The 23,669-nt window shown below is 43.8% G+C and overlaps 1 protein-coding gene and 1 long non-coding RNA gene across 2 annotated transcripts in view; one reads left to right on the top strand and one right to left on the bottom strand.

Moving 5' to 3' along the window:
• The window catches only part of LOC127210056 (uncharacterized), a 412,763-nt gene that overhangs the window by 279,192 nt on the left and 109,902 nt on the right, over nt 1-23,669 (bottom strand). The gene's annotated exons all lie outside the window — the stretch shown is intronic.
• LOC127210054 (60S ribosomal protein L19-like) lies at nt 19,366-20,036 on the top strand. Its single transcript, XM_051169748.1, has one exon. The coding sequence runs from the start codon at nt 19,366-19,368 to the stop codon at nt 19,954-19,956; it is 591 nt and encodes a 196-aa protein (XP_051025705.1). The 3' UTR covers nt 19,957-20,036.

The raw sequence follows: 23,669 nt of genomic DNA, 5'->3' as shown, positions 1-23,669 counted from the left end.
GCTCTTGGATTAAAGGTGTGCATAAGGCTGGCTGAACCACACTTTTAACAACCTGTTTATGATAAACAGAAAATCCTTGGATTAAAGGTGTGTTACGGCTCAACCACAAGAAACAGGGATTTGCAGTTCAATCTCAGGGATCACATTGGAATCAAAGACAAGTTTTTACAATTCACAATCTCAGGGATCACAATGAAATCGAAGATCCTGTAACATTTTCTCAAGGAAGATGCAGGAAAAGAGATCTATCAGAGAAGACAAAGAAAAGGAGGCAGTCAAAGTTGCGAGAGAAGATGACTTGCTCCTCTCACGGGAAACCCAATCAGGTTAATGTCTGACTCCTCAGAAGAACAACACAGCAAAAAAAGTGAGAGGGCATGTTCAAAGTGCCCAGGGCAACAAAAGTAAAACTACCAAGGCAGTAGTGGCACGCCTCTTTAATCCCAGCATTTGGGAAGTAGAAGCAGGCAGATCTCTATGAGTTCGAGGCCAGCCTAGTCTACAAAGTGAGTCCAGGACAGCCAAGGCTACCCAGGGAAACCAATTTTAAATAAATAAATAAATAAATAAATAAATAAATAAATAATAAAACTACCAACTTAGAATCCCACACCCAGAAAATTTTTCCTTCAAACCTGAAGGCAAAATAAAACAATTCCTGAGAAAGCAAACACTGGACTCATGTTAAGCTGATGTACCATCCAAGATATTCTAAAGGAAATTCTTCACACAGAAGCAAATGAACCCTGTAAGTAATTCAAGTCCATGTGGACAGAGAAGAAAATCAATAGTTAAGAACATGGAGAGTAGGTGTATTTGTGTCTCTTCTCATCTCTTAATGAATATAAAATTGTATAAAATAATGTGTGGAAAATATTGGTAATCCTGTAACACATAGAAATGAATGTGTGACACTTTGCCAATGTCAGTACAAAGGGTATGCATGTAAGGGATGCTACTCTACTGAGAAAATGAAAACAGATGGCAAAGTGAAAATCTAACAAGGTGTCACTGGGTTTACAACATAAAGATATGTAAATAGGTATGAAAATACTACAAAAGGTAAAAACACAGAGACATGTAGGAGTAGTGTTTCTAAATATGACTAAAATTAAGCTAGCATAAGCCTAAAGCCATTGCTAACAAGTTAAGATATATATAGTGAATCCTAGACACACAAACACACACACACACACACACACACACACACACACACACAACCACTCAAAAATAATTACCTAAAATATAATGCTATATTTTAAAGTATTTACTTAGTCCAAAAATAAGCCACAGGGAAAACAAAAGAGTGAAAAAAGACGTGAACACATAGTAAGTGTTAAAGGAAGGTTAAACACCTCTCTGCTGACACACACTAAATGTGAATGGATTAATAATCAAGCCAAATGGAAGAGACTGCCAGACTAGATTTGAAAAAAAAATACAAAGATACAACTCTATAGTGTCCAGAAACGACATGCTTTAGCTAAGATTAAAGTAAAAGAAAAAAAAAAAAAAAAAAAAAAAAAAAAAAAAAAACACTGTAACACGAGAAGAATAGATAAACCCAAGAAAAGTGGACAGCTAGTCTGACAACAGATAGATAAGCTTTGAAACAAAAAAAAATGCTCCTACTAACAAAGAGGTTATTTCAATAAACCCAGAAGAGATATATGACAATTATAAATATACTTATGTTCCTCCCATCACAAAGATCACAGGTCATAGGGCTCCACTTATACACCAAGCAGAACAGGAAAACCATGCCACAGAGGTGGGCTGCTGACACAGAAGGTCACAGTGAACATGAAGATGGGGACTCAGCCAAAGAGTGAGGATCTCTCTTAGGAGACAGAGATTTCAAGTTGACTGTGGCGATGGCTGCACACATATCTGTGAACATACAGAGGGCTGTGGTCTGTGCTTTTACTGTTTTTGTGTATGTGCATTTTATTTTAACCTCCTTCGATGAAAATGAGTTTAATCATATTTAAAATGTTAGTGTAATATTTCTTCTAGCTTTGAAATTAATCAAAAAAAAAAGATTTCCTTATATTACTCAAAATAAAATGTATATATTATACAAGCTGTTTTCCAAACTCTTAGGGCTTAATAAGAAAAAAATATACTTGATACATACATAAAAGATTTTAAATTTTTTTAAGCCACAATGACAGTGACATAAATTTGAAAAGGAACAATTCAAGATATAACTTACAATTGGACATTAAATAAGATAAAATCACCCAGAAAGAAAAGACACATGAGATGTCAAAAAATAAAATCCAACTTTACTGTTTTCAAAATAAACAGACTCAGACAGAGTTGAAGCATTCTCACGAAGACCCTAGAGTTCAGGGCAACGTTGTCAAACAAGGGAAAGAAATTCAATAACTGGTAAATAGTATAAGCCAAAGTCAGTCATTAATCTAGACGTGCTGAAATGGCTAAGGCAAAAACTGTAGAATATGTACAAAGATGAGCAGCTGCTACACAGAGCACAGAGAGGTGGGAAGCACCGCTTGGCTCCCGGGCCATGACACTGTTACTTGTCACAGCCAAGGACAAATCATTCCCTGAGCCAGGAAGGAAGGGCCACATGAAGAACATGTGGACATGTAATGAAGCCAGGTCACTTCCACACAAAATGTCTTCCCGGATGGATCCAGCGCAACCCCGCCGGGTTCCCAGCATAATACTGTGACTCTGAACTGTATCTTGATGAATAGACGTATAGAAAAGTGAGAAGAGGTAGATTAGTATGGAAGATTACTCTGTGAATATAAAACTAATTCTTAAGAGAATATGGCACTGCTATAGAAATGGGAGACAAAAAAAATCCAGAAATAAGTGAAAACAGGGATGGAAATGGACTCTCTGGCAAGGTCCCTTTCTCCCAGTCTGGACGGATGACAGTCTAACTAACTCACTCTAACTCAGGTGTGACTATCAGGAGCAACATTTAAAGATGAGACAGTGGGTCCCTGTGGTTTGCCCAGAGATGTGACTGTTCCTGTTTTATGAAGAAGGGATAGGGGATCTGTGCTATAGGTGCCGGCATAGACACCTATGTTGTCACACAGGACAATGATGCTGGAGGTAGGATGCTAGATGGTATCTAGCAATGTAGGGGAAATCAATAGGGTTGTGTAGACACCCCCATTCACTCTGAGAATCATGGGGAAAATGGTGCTATGCTTGGATACCCAATATGTCTGCTACAGTCACAGAACTGCAGGGATAACTGTAGGGTGACTTACTGACAACCGAGAAACTGTTCTCAGATGCTGCAGTCTTCAGTCTGCTCAGTGGGATACAGACCCCGGATGCAGGACTTCCCACAACCTGTGCCCTTCCCTCCCCAGCCTGTGCCCCTCACACTCCATAGCACCACAGAGGGGCACATGGAGATCCACATCAGAGTTCATAAGTCAGCAGTGGTGCTGGGATGCAGAGATGATTCCAGAACTTTTACACCAAGAAGCACAGGCCAAAAAGTATGATGCCAGGGGCAGGGCAATGGCAACACAAAGGGCAAAAGTGTGAGGCTTCTGTGGAGACTATGGACAACCAGGATCGAGGTGACACAGAGTCAAGAGCAGAGCATATGGGAAGCCCATAGCCAACTTTTAGACCCAGGTGCCAAGAAACAGTTCCATCAATACAAGGGGGTGGCTGATGGCATCAGAGAGAGATGGCAGGTACAGTAAGTGGGAGGTGCTTCAGGGGTCCCTGTGGAAATGCTGGCATTGGAGTAGGTGTTGGGTTGGAAGCGGATGCCTATCATGTATAGAGACATGATGTTTCAGACTGAGAAGGTGCCAACAGCCAGGGAACTCAACCCAGAAACAACATGTTACAACACAGAGAGTGACAGGGTCAAAAGCCAGGGAGCCAGGGTCCGGAGACACAGGTCGGGGTATTCTGAAACACCCAGAGATAGAGATGTTCTGGAAATATCCACATTTTGGAGAGCAGAGACAAAACAAGAGCCACACAATTGGGCAACGTAATGCTATAGAAGGACAAGGGATGGTGTTAAGAAATAATTGTGCGGACTCGATACCCTATGAGCATATACAGGAGGAGGAGGTCCCCCTCAGGCACAGTCATAGGGGAGGGGAGTAAGGAGAAAATGGGAAGGAGGGAGGAATGGGGGGATACAAGGGATGGGATAACCATTGAGATGTAACAAGAATAAATTAATAATAAAAAAAAAGAGTCAATTAAAAAAGAAAAGAAAAGAAAAAAAAATAGTTGTGCAGACACAAAACGGCCTGCTGTTTAACCAGAGCCAAAGAACAACCAGAAGCCCAAAACTAGCGTGCAACCATCTTTAAATTCGTTACGACACCTTTTTCAGGTCACACTAAACCTTCTGCCTCCCTGGGGAGCCCCTTGTAACCTTGTTACAAAGTCCTAGGTTAGCTCACTTTAGGGATCAGAGCCCATACAGTCCAGACCTCATGGCTGCTAGGGACCCACAGAGACCTTCTCACCTCACTACACACCATACAGGCCACATGTCCAGATGCAGCAATGGGGACTCAGGAAGGAACCTTGTGAAAATCTCTGAAATGCTCCTGGCAGGACGCAAGATCTGCACGCATCCATCTCTAACATGGACAACTTAGTCACCGTCACCATCGTCATCATTGTTGTTGGGGTAATTAAGAAGCCTCTGCTTCACTGAGGTCACCGTTCTTCACAGTTAACTGTGACTGACCACCACTCCCACAGAGGGAAATTAAGAAACATCCATTTTAATTGCTATACAGTCAAACTGTCAGAATATAAATACAAACCAATTATTCTTTACAAAACAACAAAAAAACAAAACAAAAGCCACCAATTCTCTTGATTAGAGAAAATGAACTTGGTCTGTATCTTATGAGACACAGGATCTGAAGGGAGGGCAGCACTCCCATGATGGAAGACCCCCCACTCCCTAAACTACGGGAAGGCATGTCATGACACTAATAAGCAACCTTGTCACTTTCCTGTGGGCCTCATACACGCCCAGGATAAACCACACTTTTCTATAGACCAACCTCTTCCAGACTCACAGTGAAAGCACACTGTGAGTCATAAGTGACTTGGTAATAAGAATACCTGGCCATATGAATATAGCATGTGACAATTTAACAACAGGCACAATATGAGTCTCCGGTCAGTGAGCCCCAGACCTACAGCTGTCCTTACTACAAGACACCACGCGTCCCTGGCACGTGGAATGGAATTTGGAACTATGCAAGAACGCACAAGCATGAAAAGAACCTGTGAATACACAAAAGTGTCCTTCCTCTCATATGTCCCTTCCTCACTGTACCCACGGGCTGATTACACTCATTAAATGTACTAAGGAACAAGACACAAAACCATCTTACGTGTATGAAAGTAAGGCATACAGTCATTTTGAACATGGACATCTTTAAATAGCTCCCAAGTGTTTACATTTGAAGCAACGGACATGTTTGGAAATATTGTGAATATTTACAAGGCACAAATGTAAACAAAGCTTTCCAGAATTACTATAATTACCACAAGAAAATTGATCAGGTATGTTTGCTGTAAACACTTGAGTAGAACTTAAGGCACTGTGTGGATAATGCTGGCCTCATATCATGTGAGGTGCAGATGCTCAGGTGACAATGATGTTGTGATAATTGATCTTAATTGTCACCTTGACTGCATGTGGAATTCACTGAGAGATTTGCCTCTGGACAGGACTACGAGGGCATCTGCAGGAGTCACCTCATCAAGGGAGCTCTTCCCTGAGATTGGGCAGCACGTTCTGGCAGTGGCCCAGCTACACAGAGGTAAAGAGAAAGGCCGAGCTGCTCGCCTCGAGTCTTTGCCTGCCTTGCTACTGAGCCTGCTTTGTTGCTGTCGCTGCTGCCATTACCCTGGGCTGACCTTCCCATACTGAAGTAGGAAAATCCAAACCATAAGTTTTATATTTGCTAATGAAAACTATCAGAGAATAAAGAAATCCCACGTGTTCTTTAAAAGAAAAACACTGTGAGAAGCAAAGGTGGCTGTGCCTAGAAATTCTGCCCTCTCACAGACCAAGAAAAGCCCGGTGGACAAGTTTAACATGAGGTTCTGACTTTGAACTGAAAGTCCACTAAAGGTCATCCTCATTAGTGGGGACTGCAGGCAACCTGGTCACTGAAGTGGCCACACGAGGTAGAAGGCAGACAGACAAAAGGCAAAATGCAGAAACACAGCTTGCACCCTTCTCATCGGGGAAGCAGAAGTGGAGTCACACTGAGGAGGGAACCGCTGATGGGCTGAGGGGAGTCACACTGAGGAGGGAACCACTGGTGGGCTGAGGGGAGATCACACTGAGGAGGGAACCACTGATTGGCTGAGGGGAGATCACTGACGCCACAGGGCACAAGGGCTCAGTGTCAAGCTCGGGGAAATGAGAAGCCAAAGGGCCACGCCTGACGGGTTCTCCTAGAAGTCACAGGGACAGAGTCACATGGAGCAGGAGAAGGAACGCAGGATGATGGGATGAACAGCTTGATTCTAGGGAGGGACAGCTTCGGTTACCTGAGGTTCCTGCTCAGCCTGTGGAGAATGCACCAGCTCAGCTGGGGAATGTCACAGCAGGTGACATGTGGCCTCTTAGAAGGGTTGTATCAACAGTCAACCCCATCTGGTACCAAGGACACACTCTCAGTGCTCTCTATGAACCTGCTTCTCGATGTCCCCTTTCCAAAGAAACCAGTAAACAAGGCCTTTGAGACCCGGTTTTCCCAACGTGAGGAGACAGCAAAAGCCTCAGGTAGAAGGGACTAAAACTGGTGTATTAGAGACATACCTTGGAACACGCCGCCTCTGCCCTCTCCAGCCTGGGGCACTGTGCCAGAGGGAGCCAGAGTGGTGACCTACTTCAGCATCACAGACTCACAATCAGCCCATAACAAGAAATCAAGCTACTTTGAGCGATGTTTGAAGAGAACCGGGAGCCATGAGCCAGAATGCTAAAGAGTACAGGAGGCTGCGAGCCATGTCCCATCACTGTCCTAGAACAATCAAATACCACGGACTCCAAAATCCTCTTCTGAAAACAAGGGAGTTGCTGCACTTAAGCACTGTGCCAATTGCAAGGTTTACCCACCATGATCTCATACTCACACTGCTACTGGCAGAAGTTCCTCGCCAGAGCAGAGCTGACACAACGTCATGCCCTGGAGCCTCCGCAGCTAAGGAAGCCCTTCTCATTGTCAAGTTAATCTACCTCAAGTAATTCATTACAGTAGTGAAAAATGAACTACTGTGCCTTTTAAGCATTCCCGTTAGCCTGCTTTTTCACATAGATTAACAGGAAGGGTCAGGAGGAAAACAGTGTTCTTATTTTAAGTGAACACTTTAGATAACCCTGACCTACTGTGTGCACACCATCACACTTCTTTGTGTCTTTGAGGAAATAAGCTCCCTGAGCAGACCCGCCAGATAGTGACACTGTCCAGGAAAGCCCAGCCCTACTGAGCCCTACTGGGAGAGAAAGGACTCAAAGCCAGATACCCAAGCAGGTCAGAGGTCATTTTATGAAAAAGAAGAGCAATTGTTGGTAGCCCGTCAGCTGCTACCATAAGCTTAAAGCTACAATCGGCTGTTACTTATCATTCTTAATGAGTAAAAACAGAGCAAATGCACGTGCATGCCGAGGAAGCCAAGCACAGGAGGGGCAGGATGGAAAGGCAGGTGGAGAGTTATTGATCGTGGCGAGCACAATGCCACACGAGGAGGTAAGTTTGGCTTTGGGCATGTTACAGAGTCAGATCAGTGCACAGAAGAGCACAGAGCTTAACAGGGCCTTGAAGGTAGAACCAGCTCTGTAAATCAAGGTGAGCCCCCAAAGTCCGGCTCTAAAGTGCAATCTAAGAATCAATCAGCACCCTCAGAAGCCGATACAAAAGCATTAGCTCACAGCACGAGACCAGCATTTCCAACGAAGCAATAACTCTGCCCGAGGCATCTGTATTAGCCAGGCTCCAGGAGAGACCAGCAGAGAGCCACTGATGGAAATTTCCATGCCAGGGGCTGTGCTGATGCCAACAGGAGTGAAGCACACCGGTGCAAGGGCTCATCTGGTGCCTGAACACCGAAACACATACATGAGAATGGGGAGACTGTACTCAGTTTTAAAGTCGGATAGTCACCCCACTGTCCAGCTGTCCTGGAAACAGGAATGCACATGCTTCAATTTCAAAGGAAGAAAAGAGATACAAAAGAAGCACTCAATTTACCCAATCAACTGTAAATGGCAATGCTGAGTGGCATAAATACTAATTGCTATCTTACGATGCTTTAGTGTTTTAAATAATCCCATGGAAAAATAAAGTAGTGATATTAATGTATGATGGAGCCTGCCAGCAGCACTGGCTTCCGGCCAGACAGGTCAGATGTGTGACAACATCCAGGAAGTGCTTTGTGACCTTGTTTTGATCCCTCATTCGTAGTTCTAATTTCCAATGTGTGAAGGTGTCTTCGTTCAGTGGAAAATAAGCTAAGATTTAACATACTATAGAAGCTTCTGAATAAACTGCTAAGCCTCCTTTGCATTTGCTAGCTCAGTCTCGGAAGTTTTGCTGCCCCAAAGATGCAGTACAAAACCAGAATTTTAATTCATAAAGAGGTACAAACCTACCAACTGCCAAAATAATACTAATACTAATAATAATAATAATACCAAATGCCAAAAACACGCTGTCAGTCTATATTGAAAGAAACAATGCACATCCATTAACATCCCAGGCCAAGCACATCAGCCCTGAAAATACCAGGACTTAATTGCTATTTGTGTGGAGCGCCATCAGACTCTCCATCACGAACAAGACTAGTTAAAGCTCGAGTCCACTGAAGCAGAGAACAATGCCACTGGTATCAAAAGCCACCTCAGACAGCCCTGGTGCAGGTGAAGGGAGATAAGACGCTAACTCAGCTGAGAATATCTCAACGAGAATAATCTGTGTCAAGCAAACCCGATATGATCCGTATACTCAGACAGAATGGTACACACACTAGCAACTTAACTTGCACAAGACAAGACTCTGGGTCACAGAGCCCCACCAGCCTTTACTGATACTGCGCATCAGTAGACCATGGGATGAGTCTCTGAGTTCCCTTCCGGAAACACAGCTTACACGGGGAAGCTAAGGATGATTTCAGAGGAGTGGAGAGCAGAGCTGAGGTCCGCAGAGCCAGACTATAGATAGCAGGGATGAGAGAGAGAACTTAGGCAGAAAGGCAGCCAGACATGGGAATAACCTCTCGTGTTTATAGCATTCATATTAACATACCCACTCAAATATCTCAAAGAATGTGTTAAGGAGATTTTAATCCCTCTCAATAAAGGATAAAAATCTGAGGTGTCAATGTGTGCCCACCACCTGGTCACTCCTCTGTCCACATTTCTTGAAGGGCCACACTGTGCTCCATAAACACATATAATGACTTTGAGGCAATCAAAATGATTTTTTAAAGCTTGAGCTTCAGGTCAAGTCATTTTCATGTATACCTAAGAACACTTGGTCACAGAGACCATGGCCTGGCCTGTTTTGATTCTTCAATTTCCCAGGTGGAGAAACCGAGACTAACACAGAACATGATGAATTTCTCAGCCTCATCACATACTACTTGCAGCAATCTTTCTGCATTCACTCCTAGACAGTCTCCAAGTGAGCAGCAGTCAGGGGACGCAGAGCCTCTGCGGGCCACTGAGCATGGGGTTTATTTCTTCTTCTAAATAGACCCAGAGGTCACTGCTGCCCATAGCTCGGGGGCCTTCACTTCCCTGCTGCAGAAAAGGCATGAGCTGGCCAATTTCTGAAGAGTTGTATGTCGGTTTTACTGCATGACACGTTTCTACAGCTCCAATTTTTAAATGCTTTAATCTATCTCAAATTCAGTTATATTTGGATCCACTGTCAGAGAAGAGCAGAGCCTTGAATATTATTATTTCAAGAATATATTCTTAAAACCATATAATGGTTATACACATGTGTCTCAGACAAACTATGGAACGCCATTTTGAATCCACTGCTGCAGAAGGCCAGGGTGAGATGAGAACTTATGCAGAGCTTCTTTTTGAAATAGTATCCTAATGACTTCAAAGGGGGTAATATGAGTTTGTTCATACTGAACCCCGAGATACTACCTGAGGAATAAAACACCACCAGCAGTCAGGTAGACAGCAACAGAGTCGTCTAGACACGTCCTGCTTAAGAGATGAGAGTAGCGATCCCCCTCACCTGTGGGGGTCAGTGTGGATGCTCCAGTACTTCCACAAACAGCAGCCATGGCCAAAGCTGTCATGTACATGCTGTGCTGCTTTCTGAATATTCCTTACCTCTCTTGAAGTTCTATATTGATTTTATACTAAAAGTAGTCAAGTTTGAAAAGTCACTAATAATAAAAAAAAAAAAAAGCACTTCACTAAGATGAATCTAGAATATAGTTAGTATTATACCCATTTGGCTTGAATTTCTTCTTTCCCTATCAACTTTATATATTCACCTTGAATTGTTTGCTTATCCTACGTCTTGCTCAGTAAGGCCTACAACACCTGCAGCAATGCCTACAATACCTTCACCAGTGTCCACAGAACCATCTAAAGCAACACTATGATACCATCGCCTCTGTCTACCACCCCCATAGCAATGCTAGCAGCAGTATCTGTAACAGGGACAATAATGCTTACACCAATACCTATAGCCAAGGCTATGAGAGATGCTACAGACCCCAGAAATATGTTCCTTTAAAAAAATAAAAGACAGGTTCATCATTAAAGCTTAAAGTTCATTATCCAAGTACTAGACATGCTGCCACAATGTGAGAGAAAATCACTGAAACTCCAAGCTGAGTAACAGATGAATCAAACTCTAGTGTTCAAATTCCTGTCTTCGTTAACATTTCTGTTGTAAACTAATCTGGGGAGCAAAGATTGCTTGCAAATGCTCCCTGAACCCATGTAAGCACTGCTCTCATGATTCTAATATGGTCTGTGTGCATACAAATCAGAGCAAAGGCAGCATCTCTTCTCAGCTTTTTGTGCACTGTGAGTAAGAAAGAAAACCAGCCAACACTATGATGGTTGAGTGCAAAACTGGAAGCAGGGATTCAAAGCCAGTGGATTACAGAAATCAGCACACTAGCCACACAGCCCAGGTGCAGGATGAGTCTTCAACAGAAGAATAAAAGAGTGTGGTATGTGCAGCGAGGCTTTCTTCGCCCATGAAGACAACTGTGTTGTTTACAGGAAAGTAGATGCAACTTGAGATCATCAAAACCACAGATATTACAACGCGCTCTCTCATCTGTGGGATCTAGTGGGGAAAGACATGGACAATCAGGAAAAGGGAAGGGTACAGGAACGGAAGAGCTAACAGGGAGTCAATGGAGAAATTGATCCAATTATACATTGGGCACTTATGAAAACCTCCAGGATGCATTTCTCATTGGCACATTCTAACTACGCAGCATATATTTAATTGTGAGCTTTTCATAAGTTCCAAAACTACTCTAATGGCCCATTTCTACTCTTGCAGTGACAAGTTTGATTTGGTCTGGTTCCGCACTTTCTACAGCACAGGTGGTCAGAAGAGTGTCTAGGTACTTTAAAAGGCTGAGTCAGCTCCCCCTCCTCCCCACCCCACCTCACCCCACCCTAAAGAAACAGCTTATACCCTGTTCTTTTCCTCTGCTTATTCTGGGCCCAGAGGCATATTTGGAGCCTATTTGCGCTACTGCTGCTGCTGCTGCTTCTCCTTCTTCTTCTTCTTCTTCCTCCTCCTTCCTCTTCATCCTCTTCTTCTTCCTCATGTTCCTCCTCTTCCTCCTTCCTTTTTCCTTTTTCTTCTCCTCTTCCTCCTCCTCCTCCTTCTTCAAGTTCTTTGTAGACCAGGTAATATGTGCTGTTTCCAGAACACAGGTACCACTTGATTTGTAGTAACATTAGAAAGAGTGGGCAGTATTCCCAGTCAGGTTCAAGAGTCAAAGTGATCAGACACTCAAATGGTTGTATCACCTTGTTTTTAACATTGTTTCCAATGGCTTCATCTATCTACAGATTTTCAGCAGATACCATTTCATCAAGTCAGAAGCACTCATTTAGTGAGCCTCATGACCGTGTGTGTGTGTGTGTGTGTGTGTGTGTGTGTGTGTGTGTGTGTGTGTGTGTGTGTGTGTGTATGCTAGGATTAATGTAAACTTCCCTAGAACCCTGAGCTCACAGCTTTTGATTTTGAGTGCTATGAACATTAGGATTTCATGAGTTGCATCCCCAATTTTCATCCTCCACCCAGGAATTGATATTATTCAAATCACCCACCATGTGAAGAGTTCAATTCCTTCTTAACATGAAATCAGACAGATAACCAAGAAGGCCAGTGGCATATTGCTACGGTGCCCATGGGGGCTGTCACACCATGCTCACTTCATGCGTGATCTGCTTCCTGTTTCAGCTCTGCAAAGCATGTAGAATGCACTCCCTTCTGACTCATGCATTCCATCTGAGGACAGCTCCTGGAGCACCATCTGCTCAGGTTGGCAGTGCACAGCCCCACCCAGCTCAGTATCTAAAATAAACGCAAGAGAAGGCAGCACTGTAGGCACTGCTCAGCTCACTTCCCTCTTGCAAATAAACCATCCCTCCTGAAAATAAATATACAACAGGGAAGATCTTGGCCTGGAGCAGAGAGGCACTCTCCTCCTGCTCACATCAATGGGCACGGCCCCTGACTCTCCACCTCCATCTGGGCCATGTGAGATCTCTCTTCTGAGTCTGGCTTATTTTGCCTAACATTTCCATTTCCACTCGCTTTCCTAAAGAAAAATAAAGCATAATTTCATTCTTTTTGTCTGAGTAAGACTCTACTGTGTGTATGTGTGTGTACATATAACTTTCTTTATCCATCAATGGGCATCTACGCTGAATCCCTGACTCAGCCAATGATAAGCATAGCTATGCAGGTGTCACTGGATGCTAATTTCAATTCCTCTGATGTGTCATGTATTTGAAAACTTGGTCTCAAGTTCATGGAACCATTCAGGAAGGCTTAGGAAGTGAGCCTCGCTAGAGGCGGAGTATCACTGGGGAGGGGCTCTGAGGTTTCAGAAGATGCACTAGATTCACAGTGCCCCTCTCCCTCCCAATGCCTCATGGCTGTGGATCAAATGTGACTGATCCCTCGGACATCCTTTCACTCACAATCATGGGCTCTTAATGCTTTGTAAGGCAAACTAAATATTTTCCTGTATAGGGTGCCTGGGACATAGTTCTCTTTTTTTTTTTTTTTTTTAATCACAGCAATAGAAAAATGATTAAGACAAATGCTTACCCAAAAGTAAGATAGCTGGATTGCATGGTAGTTCTATTTTTTTAATTTATTTTTATTTTTTATTTTTTTATTTTTTGGTTTAGGGTACTTCCACACTTGGTTCCTTGGTGTCTGTGATAACTGACATGCCTACCAACACTGTGAAAGGTTTCTGCACAACGTTGGTACGGGTTGTCTATACAGTATTTATTATGTTATATATGTTTCTTCTGTATATAGTTTACTCAGTTTTTATCATGAATGGGGTTCCAAATTCTATCAAAGACTTTTTCCCCATCTATTGAGATGATCATGAGTTTTGAAATTCTTTATTCTATATAAGTATTGCATAATGTTTACTGGTTTGCATATTTTGAACTATCCCTGGATCCATGAAGTGAACCAACTTGATTATGGTGTGTGATTTTTTTAAGTGTTGTTGAATCAATTTGCAAGTGTTTTATTAAGAATCTCTGCACCTACCCCATCAAGGTTATTGGTCTCTAGTTCTAGTCATTGGGACTGCATCAGGGTTTTGGTGGCACTGGCTACACGGAGACTATTTTATGGAGCCAATTTGAGGACTGCTGCTATTAGTTCTTCTTTAAATGTCTGGCAGAGTTTTCAGCTGCAAATTTTAATGAATTGCCAGCCTGATTCTACTCAAGCTGCAGAGAATCAGTCCCATCTTTCTCCCGCCTGCTTAATCAACTGTCTGCTTGCAGTGAATAGGCAAATTGACACCTTTCAGCCTCTGGAGCAGCAACAGGAATTGAAAACAGCGAATCATGCTTTCAGCAAACAATCTCTGTGCTGATTATTCTGCCTAGCGTCATGTGAGCACCTTGGCTATTTAATCATTTTCACAAAGGCTACAAAATGCAGCAAATACCAACAAGGCTCAGTGTGGCCTTGGGAGAATCGGACTACTGCAGCTTTACCTCCGTAACACAAAATGAGATTATTTCCTTCTATCTTTGTGTCATTTTTCCTCTGCAACAGGTAGGTGGCTGCAGCACCGGTGTGGCCACACTCTGGATGGGCTCTTCCGTTAAGGCAGAGTAAACCTGTCACTACGTTTGCATCTCTGCTGTCTCTTCCCTTGGTGGGACAACGTCAGCCCAGAGCACTGAAAACTCGTCTGGTGAGACACAGGGTGCAGCTTGACCCAAGACGGTCAGCCTTAGAGGAGCGTGACAGAGGCAAGGGTGGGGCACACTCCCAACTGGCTGCTTGTCAGAGGACATGAGAATTCTCCAGACCGTTGGAGGGAGGGAGGGGCTGCCGCTTCCACACTGAAGAAACAAGGAAGGGCAGGTCTTGTTTCTGGTCCTTGTGTCCTTCTGTGGAGGCAGGGAGATTTCAGCAATGCTTCTCATATCCCAATACTCATTGATTACTGCATCCACGTGCCTGATTGCTGATGCCAAGAATAGGGAGGGAAGGCTGCCTGCCTATGTGCAGAACAGCTTCTGAGACTGGCCAGGGTTCAACAGACAGGCGATGAAAGGGTATCATACAAATTTAATGTATCTGAGGAGAATGTGGAATAGAAGGCCGGGAAGATTGAAGTCCTGTCTTAGCTATGCAGAAGGCATTTGACAAGGGGCCTGAATGATCTGAGAGCCTGAAACTCTGCCACAGCAAATATGTATGACCCCCAGAGGAAAGCTGGTGTGCAAAGAGCCTGGAGTTGACTGGGTGTGATTAAAAACAGCTGTAGCTAAGGGAGTGAAGAAACAGAGGAGGGAAGGGAAGAGCCGGCAGATAGCATAGGCCTTCCTGTGCAGTGGCAGAGAACTAAGTCTTACAGCAAGGAAGACATTGGCATTGCCGCATTTCCTTTCATCCCATTCTGATGAACCAGCAGAAAGCTAAAAGGCCACAGAGAAGAGACCCGTTTCTTATTGCTCCCCTAGAACTTACCTAGAACAGGTGTCTGCTTCTAGTTATTCTTGTGCGCGCTTCTGCATGCAGGTGACTACTTACGCTTCTACAAATACCATGGGAGCTTGCAGGCACGCGCATTAACGGTGCATGTTTGTTCGTATGGACACATTCAGTTTAAATGTGGATGGGGAGACCTGGTGGCACTCAGAGGAAGGATAGCAGGCTACCAACAAGAGACTTGATACCCTATGAGCATATACAGGGGGAGGAGGCCCCCTCAGTCACAGTCATAGGGGAGGGGAGTAAGGAGAAAATGGGAGGGAGGGAGGAATGGGAGGATACAAGGGATGGGATAACAATTGAGATGTAATATGAATAAATTAATAAAATATATTTTAAAAAATAAATGTGTAACAGATGCATTAGCTGAGCCATTGGGGGAAGACATACAGGCCACCCTTCCTCAGGTCAGCTGCTTATAAAGCTCCTGGTTGTGAGCCGCACAGCAGGGAACCGCCCTGTGTCTTGGAGGCCACCACACAATTCCCCTGTGCAATGATTCTCAAGGTGAGGCCGTGGCTGGCAGCCTCAGCTCCCAGCGGAAACAGAGAGGCACAGGTTCTCAGAACTAACTTAGGCTGTGGACTCTGGAAACTTCCATGATTTCCTTCACAAGCACTACTGAATTCTGGTCCACGCTCAAGCTGCTCCTTGTTCGGTTTCCATGGTACCAGGACAGCGTACGTCTCCAGAAGCCTGTATGTCCTGGGCATCTAGACAACATTCTGTTGAATTCTCCACTAGTCTCTGTGTGTCTTTTCCTACCTCTGCACCTAAAAAATAAATGTCTTAGCTCCAGCCCAACTCATGAATGGGGTATAAACGCTCCTGCTCCTCAGGATGACTGCTTCCATACACACCTAGTATAATGTTTGCTGATTCAGTGCCCAGGCACCTTGGCTGTTAATTTAGTTTGTCAATGGATTGTTTTGATCTTCTACATGGCCATATCATGTACAATATTTTTAATCTCTTTAAAGACTGCTGATAAACTTCCATTGTGTATATGAGCCAATACCACTCGATGGACTTTCCAGCTGATTTCATGAACAGAGATGTGCAGGTACCTCCGTGGAGCACTGGCTATGATCGTGGGGATTATTTTTAATTATGGTATTTACAAGTATCTCATAGCTGGAAGGCACAACAGTGTGACACTTTCTTCATTAAGGTAGAAGATAAGAATTAATAAAATTAAAATAAGACTAGAAGTATATAATGCAAAGAAAACCTTTGGGCTTTAACACAATAAAAGAAATATTTTCAGAATTTCCCAGGTAGGTGGCTCTGGGAGAGAAACACCTGCCCTAGCAGGAAACAAAGGCTAACAAATGAGAAGGTATGACTATGACACAGAGGTCCTGGGAGTATGGAAGCACACCTTCTATTGCCTGCCTGCCCATGGCTTGGCCATAGCTCTGCAAGACTTTCAGGAATCTTAGCTATTGTATAGATAAAACACAGGGCAAAGGGTATTTATTATATGAGGAAAATTGTGATTTCATTAGCTTGTGTCTGGGCTGTTCAGGTAAAAAAATCACTCTTAACTTGGTCTCCAGTGTCACTGAGAAAATTACAGCAAATTAACCACATGGCATATTTTCAGAGGGAGACCAAAAGTAGCCAGATTAATTTCACATTATTGGACTAGTGAAATGGATTAATGGATAAAGATGCTTGCTGCCAAGCCTGAGAACCTCAGTTCAATTCCCAGAATATCCTGGGTTGTTCTCTGACCTATACTGCTTACCATGGCACACGCACATTCTCATAGTCACCCTCCTCCCATAAAAAAAATATAAAATAATTTGAATTAAAAATCCACACTACTGTAAAACAATTACAAAGTATCCAAAAGCCAATAGTGTGTGTGTACAGGAGACAACTTCCTGAACAGAACACAAACAGCTTAGGCACTAAGACCAACAATTAATAATAAATGGGACCTCATGACACTGAAAAGCTTCTTTGTAAGGCAAAGAATGCTGATAACAGAACAAAACAGTAGCCTACTGATTGGGAAAAGATATTCACCAACCCTACATTGGACAGAAGTCTAACATCTAAAATATATAAAGAACTCAAGAAATTAAATAACAATAAACCAAATAATTCAATTAAAAAATGAAGTACTGAGAATTCTCAACAGAGGAATCTCTAATGGTCAAGAAGCTATTAATGAAATGTTCAACATCCTTTGTCATCAGGGAAATGCAAATCAAAACAACTCTGAGATTCTATCCTATATCTATCAAAATGGCTAAGATCAAAAACTCAAGTGACAGCACATGTTGGCGAGGATGTGGAGAAAAGGGAACACTCCTACACTGCTGGTGGGAATGCAAATTTGTACAACCACTTTGGAAATCAACCTGGCAGTTTCTCAAAAAAACTGGAATAGCTCTACCACAAGACCAAGGCATACTACTCCTGGGCATATACCCAAAAGACGCCTTGCCACACAACAAGGACACTTGTTCAGCTATGTTCACAGCAGCTTTATTCATAATAGCCAGATACTGGAAACAACCCAGACGTCCCTCAACCTAAGAATGGATAAAGAAACTCTGGTACATTTGCACAATGGACTACTACTCAGCTATGAAAAACAAAGACATCATGCAGGTAAGCGGACAGATTTGGAAAATATCATCCTGAGTGAGGTAACCCAGGCCCAGAAAGACATGCATGGTATATACTCACTTATAAGTGGATATTAGCCATACAGTACAGGGTAACCATGCTACAACCCACAGACCCAAAGTTACAAGGACCACCCAAGGGAGGATGCTTGCATCTCACTCAGAAGGGGAAATCAGTAGACACCTCAAATGGAGGGACGGAAAAGAGTAGGAGAGGGGCTGGGGAGAGAAACAGGGAATGGGAGGGGGTGAGGATCAGGCGTGGGGAGAGTGGAGTGGAGGGAGGACTGGGAGAGAGGACAGAAATCAGTGTGCGTGGGGTATCTCTGGGGTGACCCTAGCTGAGACTTCCAGGAGTGAGGGATGCGGAGCCTGAGGTCACCAGCTCCTGTAGCCAGGTGGAACTTCCAGGGGAAAGAGGGGAACAACAACCCACCCACAAAACCTGTGACCCAAAATTTGTCTTGTCTACAAGAAGTGTAGGGATTAAGATGGAGCAGAGAGTGAGGGAGTGGCAAGCAATGACTGGCCCAACCTGAGACCCACCCCATGGGAGAGAGCCAACCCGTCACTATTAATGATGCTCTGCTGTGCTTGCAGACAGGAGCCTAGTGTAACTGTCTTTTGAGAGGCTTCACCCAGCAGCTGATGGAAACAGATGCAGAGACCCACAGGCAAACAATAGGCCGAGTTCAGGAAGTCTTGTGGAAGAGTGGGAGGAAGGACTGAGTGGGGGGGCTGCGAGGGGGGGGCGGACAGGGTGTCAAGAGCACCACAAGAAGAGCTACAAGTAAACTAACCTAGGCCCATGGGAGCTCACAGAAACTGAACCACTAACTAAAGAGCATGCATGGGCTGGACCTATGTCCCCTACACACATGTAGCAGATGTGCAGCTTGGTCAGCATGTCTGTCAACTAACAATTTGGAGTAAGGGCTGTCTCTGACTCTGTTGCCTGCCTTTGGGTCCCCTTACCCTAGCTGGGCTGCCTTGTCAGGCCCCAGTGGAAGAGGATGTGCTTAGTCCTGCTGTGATTGGCTGCCAAGGTGGGTTGTTAGCCATAGGGGCCTTCCCTTCTCTGAGGATAAAGGGATGGGAGGCTGGAGGAGGGGTGGGAGAGTGGGACTTGGGGGAGGGGACTTCTTTGATAAGACTGATTAAATAAATAAATTAATGAAAAAAACTCACACTACTCTGAAGCAATTACAAAGTATCCAAAGGCCAATAATGTGTGTGTTTTTTTTTTCTGGGCTCTGATAGGACATAGGACACATCATGGTAGCATTCACCTGGATTATGTAAACAACAGCCCCCACTGCCCACACACACAAGCTGAACTGTTAAAATGCAAGTCATGACATGCCAATATAGTCACATGAAATATTTAAATATTTCTGTGAATGGCAAAATTTGGTGGGTTTTGACAAAAAGAAAACGTTATAGCCATGAGTATGCTCAGGCTACAGAAGAGGCTTGCCTCTAGTGTCCTCCGCTGTGGGACAAAGAAGGTCTGGTTGGATCCCAATGAGACCAACGAAATCGCCAATGCCAACTCCCGTCAGCAAATCAGGAAGCTGATAAAAGATGGGCTGATCATCTGGAAACCTGTGACAGTCCATTCCCAGGCTCGGTGCCGGAAAAACACCTTGGCTCGCTGGAAGGGCAGGCATATGGGCATAGGGAAGCGGAAGGGTACCGCCAATGCCCGCATGCTCAAGAAGGTGACCTGGATGAGGAGGATGAGAATCCTGCGCCGGCTCCTGAGGAGATACCGAGAATCTAAGAAGATTGACTGCCATATGTACCACAGCCTGTACCTGAAGGTCAAGGGGAACGTGTTCAAAAACAAGCGGATCCTCATGGAGCACATCCATAAGCTGAAGGCGGACAAGGCCCGCAAGAAGCTCCTGGCTGACCAGGCTGAGGCTCGCAGGTCTAAGACCAAGGAAGCACACAAGCGCCGGGAGGAGCGCCTCCAGGCCAAGAAGGAGGAGATCATCAAGACCCTGTCCAAGGAGGAGGAAACCAAGAAATGAAGCTTCCCTCGTGTCTGTACATAGTGGCCTGGCTGTGGCCTCACGTGGATCAGTCATTAAAATAAAACAAAATTTAAAAAAAAAAAAGAAAAAAGAAAACGTTATAACTTTAAAATGAAATCGTCAGGGGCCAGTGAGATGGTTCAAAGGGTAAAAGCACTTGTCACACAAGCCTGACTTTGATTCTCAGAATCCACGTGAAGGCGGAAGGAGACTTCTGATCTCCGCACGTGCTCTGTGGCATCAAGCATGCAAGTCCACTTGGGCATCACACACAGACAACACTAACAACCTTCAGGTTTTTTGAAGTAACAGTCTCACACAGAAGACTGAGTCCTGTAAGACTCAGATACTTGCTCCTTCTCTTTACCTCACAGGCAGCAAGTAACGAACTGTTTATCATCTCATCTCATGGCACCAAGCCACCCAGATCCTAGTGACAATGTCCCCAGTGTCCAGCCCTATGACACTGCCTCTTCACAGCCCCAACCTCCTCAGAAGTGGTGGCTACGCCAACTCCAGGCTGCCTGGCATCTCCCTGCTGCAGGGTGAGGTAGTGTTAGTGTTAGCACAAGGTGTTAGGAAGTTGGTGTAGAAACTGCAGGAGGAAGGCTTTGGGGAAAGGGGTAACAAACACACCAGAAAAAAAAAAAAAATCAAAGCACAAACAGGCAACAGCAAGAGCGAGAAGAAGCAGTGTCCTCCCGCCCACCGTCCACCTCTCTTTAAACAGTCCAGTCAGCAGTCATGTTTCATGTCCCCACCACTGCACCAGCCTTTGTTCTCTTACTGGGATGTTAAAAGATGGAGGAAGAAAGAGAGACAGACACAAAACATCCAGCTAATACCAAAAGAAGTGTGGGGGGACGGGGGAATGCAGCTGCAAGGTCAGGCAAGGTCAGAGCAAGTATATTCAAGCTGGGAGGGATGCTTTGGAGGACAGGAAAGGCACCAAGGACCGACAGCAACAGCAGGAACAGTGAGGACACCTGGGAAGAAGCCAATTCTTTTACATTTTTTCTCATATATTACACCCTGACCTCAGTTTCCCCTCCCTCCCCTCCCCCTAGCTTCTTCCCCTCAAAAAAAAGAGCAGACTTCCCAGAACACCAACCAAACGCAGCATAACAAGTATTGATAAGACCGGGCACACACCATCACATCAAGCTGGGCAGGGAAACCCAGTAATGGGGTGGAGGGGGGTGTAGAAGGGTCCCACAAGCAGGCTAAAGAGTCGGGGCAGCACTCTCCCCTCCTTTACAGTGTTTGAATCCCCGTGGAATGCCAGCAAGAAGACTAAGAGGCACTTTAAGAAACACACAGCTGAAATCCTGAGGGAATATAGAACCAAGTGTCCACCTACTGATTTTGACACACAAAAAACAAGTATATATTATATATGTAATATATATTACCATATAGGTGCTTTATATAGATGTTATATATAGTATATTAAACAATAATATAATGTATAAATAGATATGGTAATTCTTTCTTCTGTTAACATTAGTCTGCTCAGAAATTAAAATCACATTCTTGTTTCTGTCTTGGAAAGCAGAAACTGTGAATAAAAATTTAAGAGACAGAAATATGTTTCAAAAAAGTAGGAGCCACGTCAGAACTGAAAGCATCATCAGCTGCGGCATTCCCAGCTCTAGTACCACACACGTCTGACCAGATGGAGGGCAAGCCCAGCACTGCACCCTGTACATATGCACTCAACTGTCACAATGCACCTCACAAATACACATAATTAAAACACCAATCAGTGTTAATAATGAGAACCAGCAGGTGACAGACTGCAGCTGTCACAGAAGAAGGTACATTCTGAAATGGCACTCTGGTACAATATTGTAAGGATGCAAACTAGTCACACTAACTCTGCCCCCAACTGTCAGGAAATAAATCTCTAAAGAGACACCCTGCTGGGGCTGGGCATAATGGCGCACACTTTTAATCCCAGCACGCTGTGAGTTCGAGGCCAGCCCAGTCTACAAAGTGACTCTAGGACAGCCAAGGCTGCACAGAGAAACCCTGTCTCAAAAAAAAAAAAAAAAAAAAAACAAACAAAAAAACAAAAACAAAAAACAAAAGAGAGAGAGAGAGATACCCTGCTGAAATAGAATTTTTAAAATTTTATTACTATTATTTTATGTATATGGATACTTGCCCATAGGCTTGTCTGTGCACACTGCATGCGTTGCCAGTAGAGGCCAGAAAAAGGCATCAGATTCCCTAGAACCAGAGTTACAGACCATTGTGAGGCACCATAAGGGTGCTGGGAATTGAACCCCCAGCCTGTGCTCTTAACCACTGAGCTACAGTATTTAGCACATGTAGGCATGTGCAGACACAAACTTTCACATCTCCATCTTTGCTAAAGAACTCTGTGTCTTCCAATACGGGTCCTCAGGGTACACCATGTCCCTCTGGTTAGGAGTCTGAGCACCGAGCTTCCAGCTTCTCCTTTGATGCCAGGTTGATCCCAGGCCCTTAGGCACAGAACTAAGAAAGTGGCTGCTAGAGCGAGCCTTCCTCTGCATTCTCTATCAGCACTGAAGGCGCTATGTTGTTTTTGTCTATATTTGTAAGTTCAGACGACGGTGCTTAAAGGGATCTATTCCACAAGAACTATGAATTAAACGCTAACAAATGGCTAAGTGCTCTAATTGGTAGTTAAATGTTTGCAGACGCTCTCTCTGTGAGATCCATAATCCTTTTATTAACCATGTATATAATACATGGCAAAGGTTGGCTGCTTAGTGATAAAATAAAAATCAATTATTTAAGAATAGCATTAGAAACTGAGTATTAAATTAAATAAAAATTGAATAATCATCCCTCCTCTCAAACAAAGCTCTTATAAATGAAAGAATCCATGAATAATTAATGAACATCCTCTTCCAGCAATACAGCAGGCAAGATGTGCTAATTAAACCTTATATTACAGACAAACATTAAGGGTAGGACAGCTTTTAAGTTGTTTAAATGTATTAATATATTAGAAAGAATCTTTAAAAGATCAGAAAGTACCTGAAGAATTTTCAATAAGTAAATATCAAGAGATTCTAAAGATAAGTCAGAGTAAGACAACAAAAGCACATCTGGGAAAGCCCAGTTGATATTTACAAGAAAATGCTAAAATTTAGCAGAGAGAAAACAAACAACCTGATCAAAAAGTTTGGTCCAGGCATTAACAGACACTTGAGAGAGAGAGAAGAGAGAGAGAGAAAGAGAGAGAGAGAGAGAGAGAGAGAGAGAGAGAGAGAGAGAGAGAGAAGAGGTACAGATGCTAAGTAAGAGAGAGAGACAGACAGACAGACAGAAAGAGAAAGAGAGAAAGACATCACATCCTATGTCAGAAGGGAAATCTAAATTAAATCTCTATTGATAGTCTATAAAAAATGTCCAATCACCCAGACAGTGCCAGGACCAAATGCTGGCTGATGAGGACCTGAGAGAGTCTGACAGATACTAGACTCAGCTTACCTAAGGAGGTGAAGACTCTGGGCCACATTAACACCTGCATGGAAATGCTCATTGCAGCTTCATTTGTGATTGTCAAAATGTAAAAGAAACATGTTGGCATTTGCCAAGACTTATAAAATGTACAGCACCAGGAATGCACCCTAACATGCAGCGTGTCATACACCATGGACTCTGAGTGACTGACAGGCTACTGTAGACCCATGCATTTTATATATGTGTGTGTG

Source organism: Acomys russatus, chromosome 27 (assembly GCF_903995435.1).
Source record: "Acomys russatus chromosome 27, mAcoRus1.1, whole genome shotgun sequence".
NCBI lineage: Eukaryota > Metazoa > Chordata > Mammalia > Rodentia > Muridae > Acomys > Acomys russatus.
The sequence above is the reverse complement of the archived record's forward strand: the minus strand, read 5'-3'. Positions and strand labels throughout refer to the sequence as shown.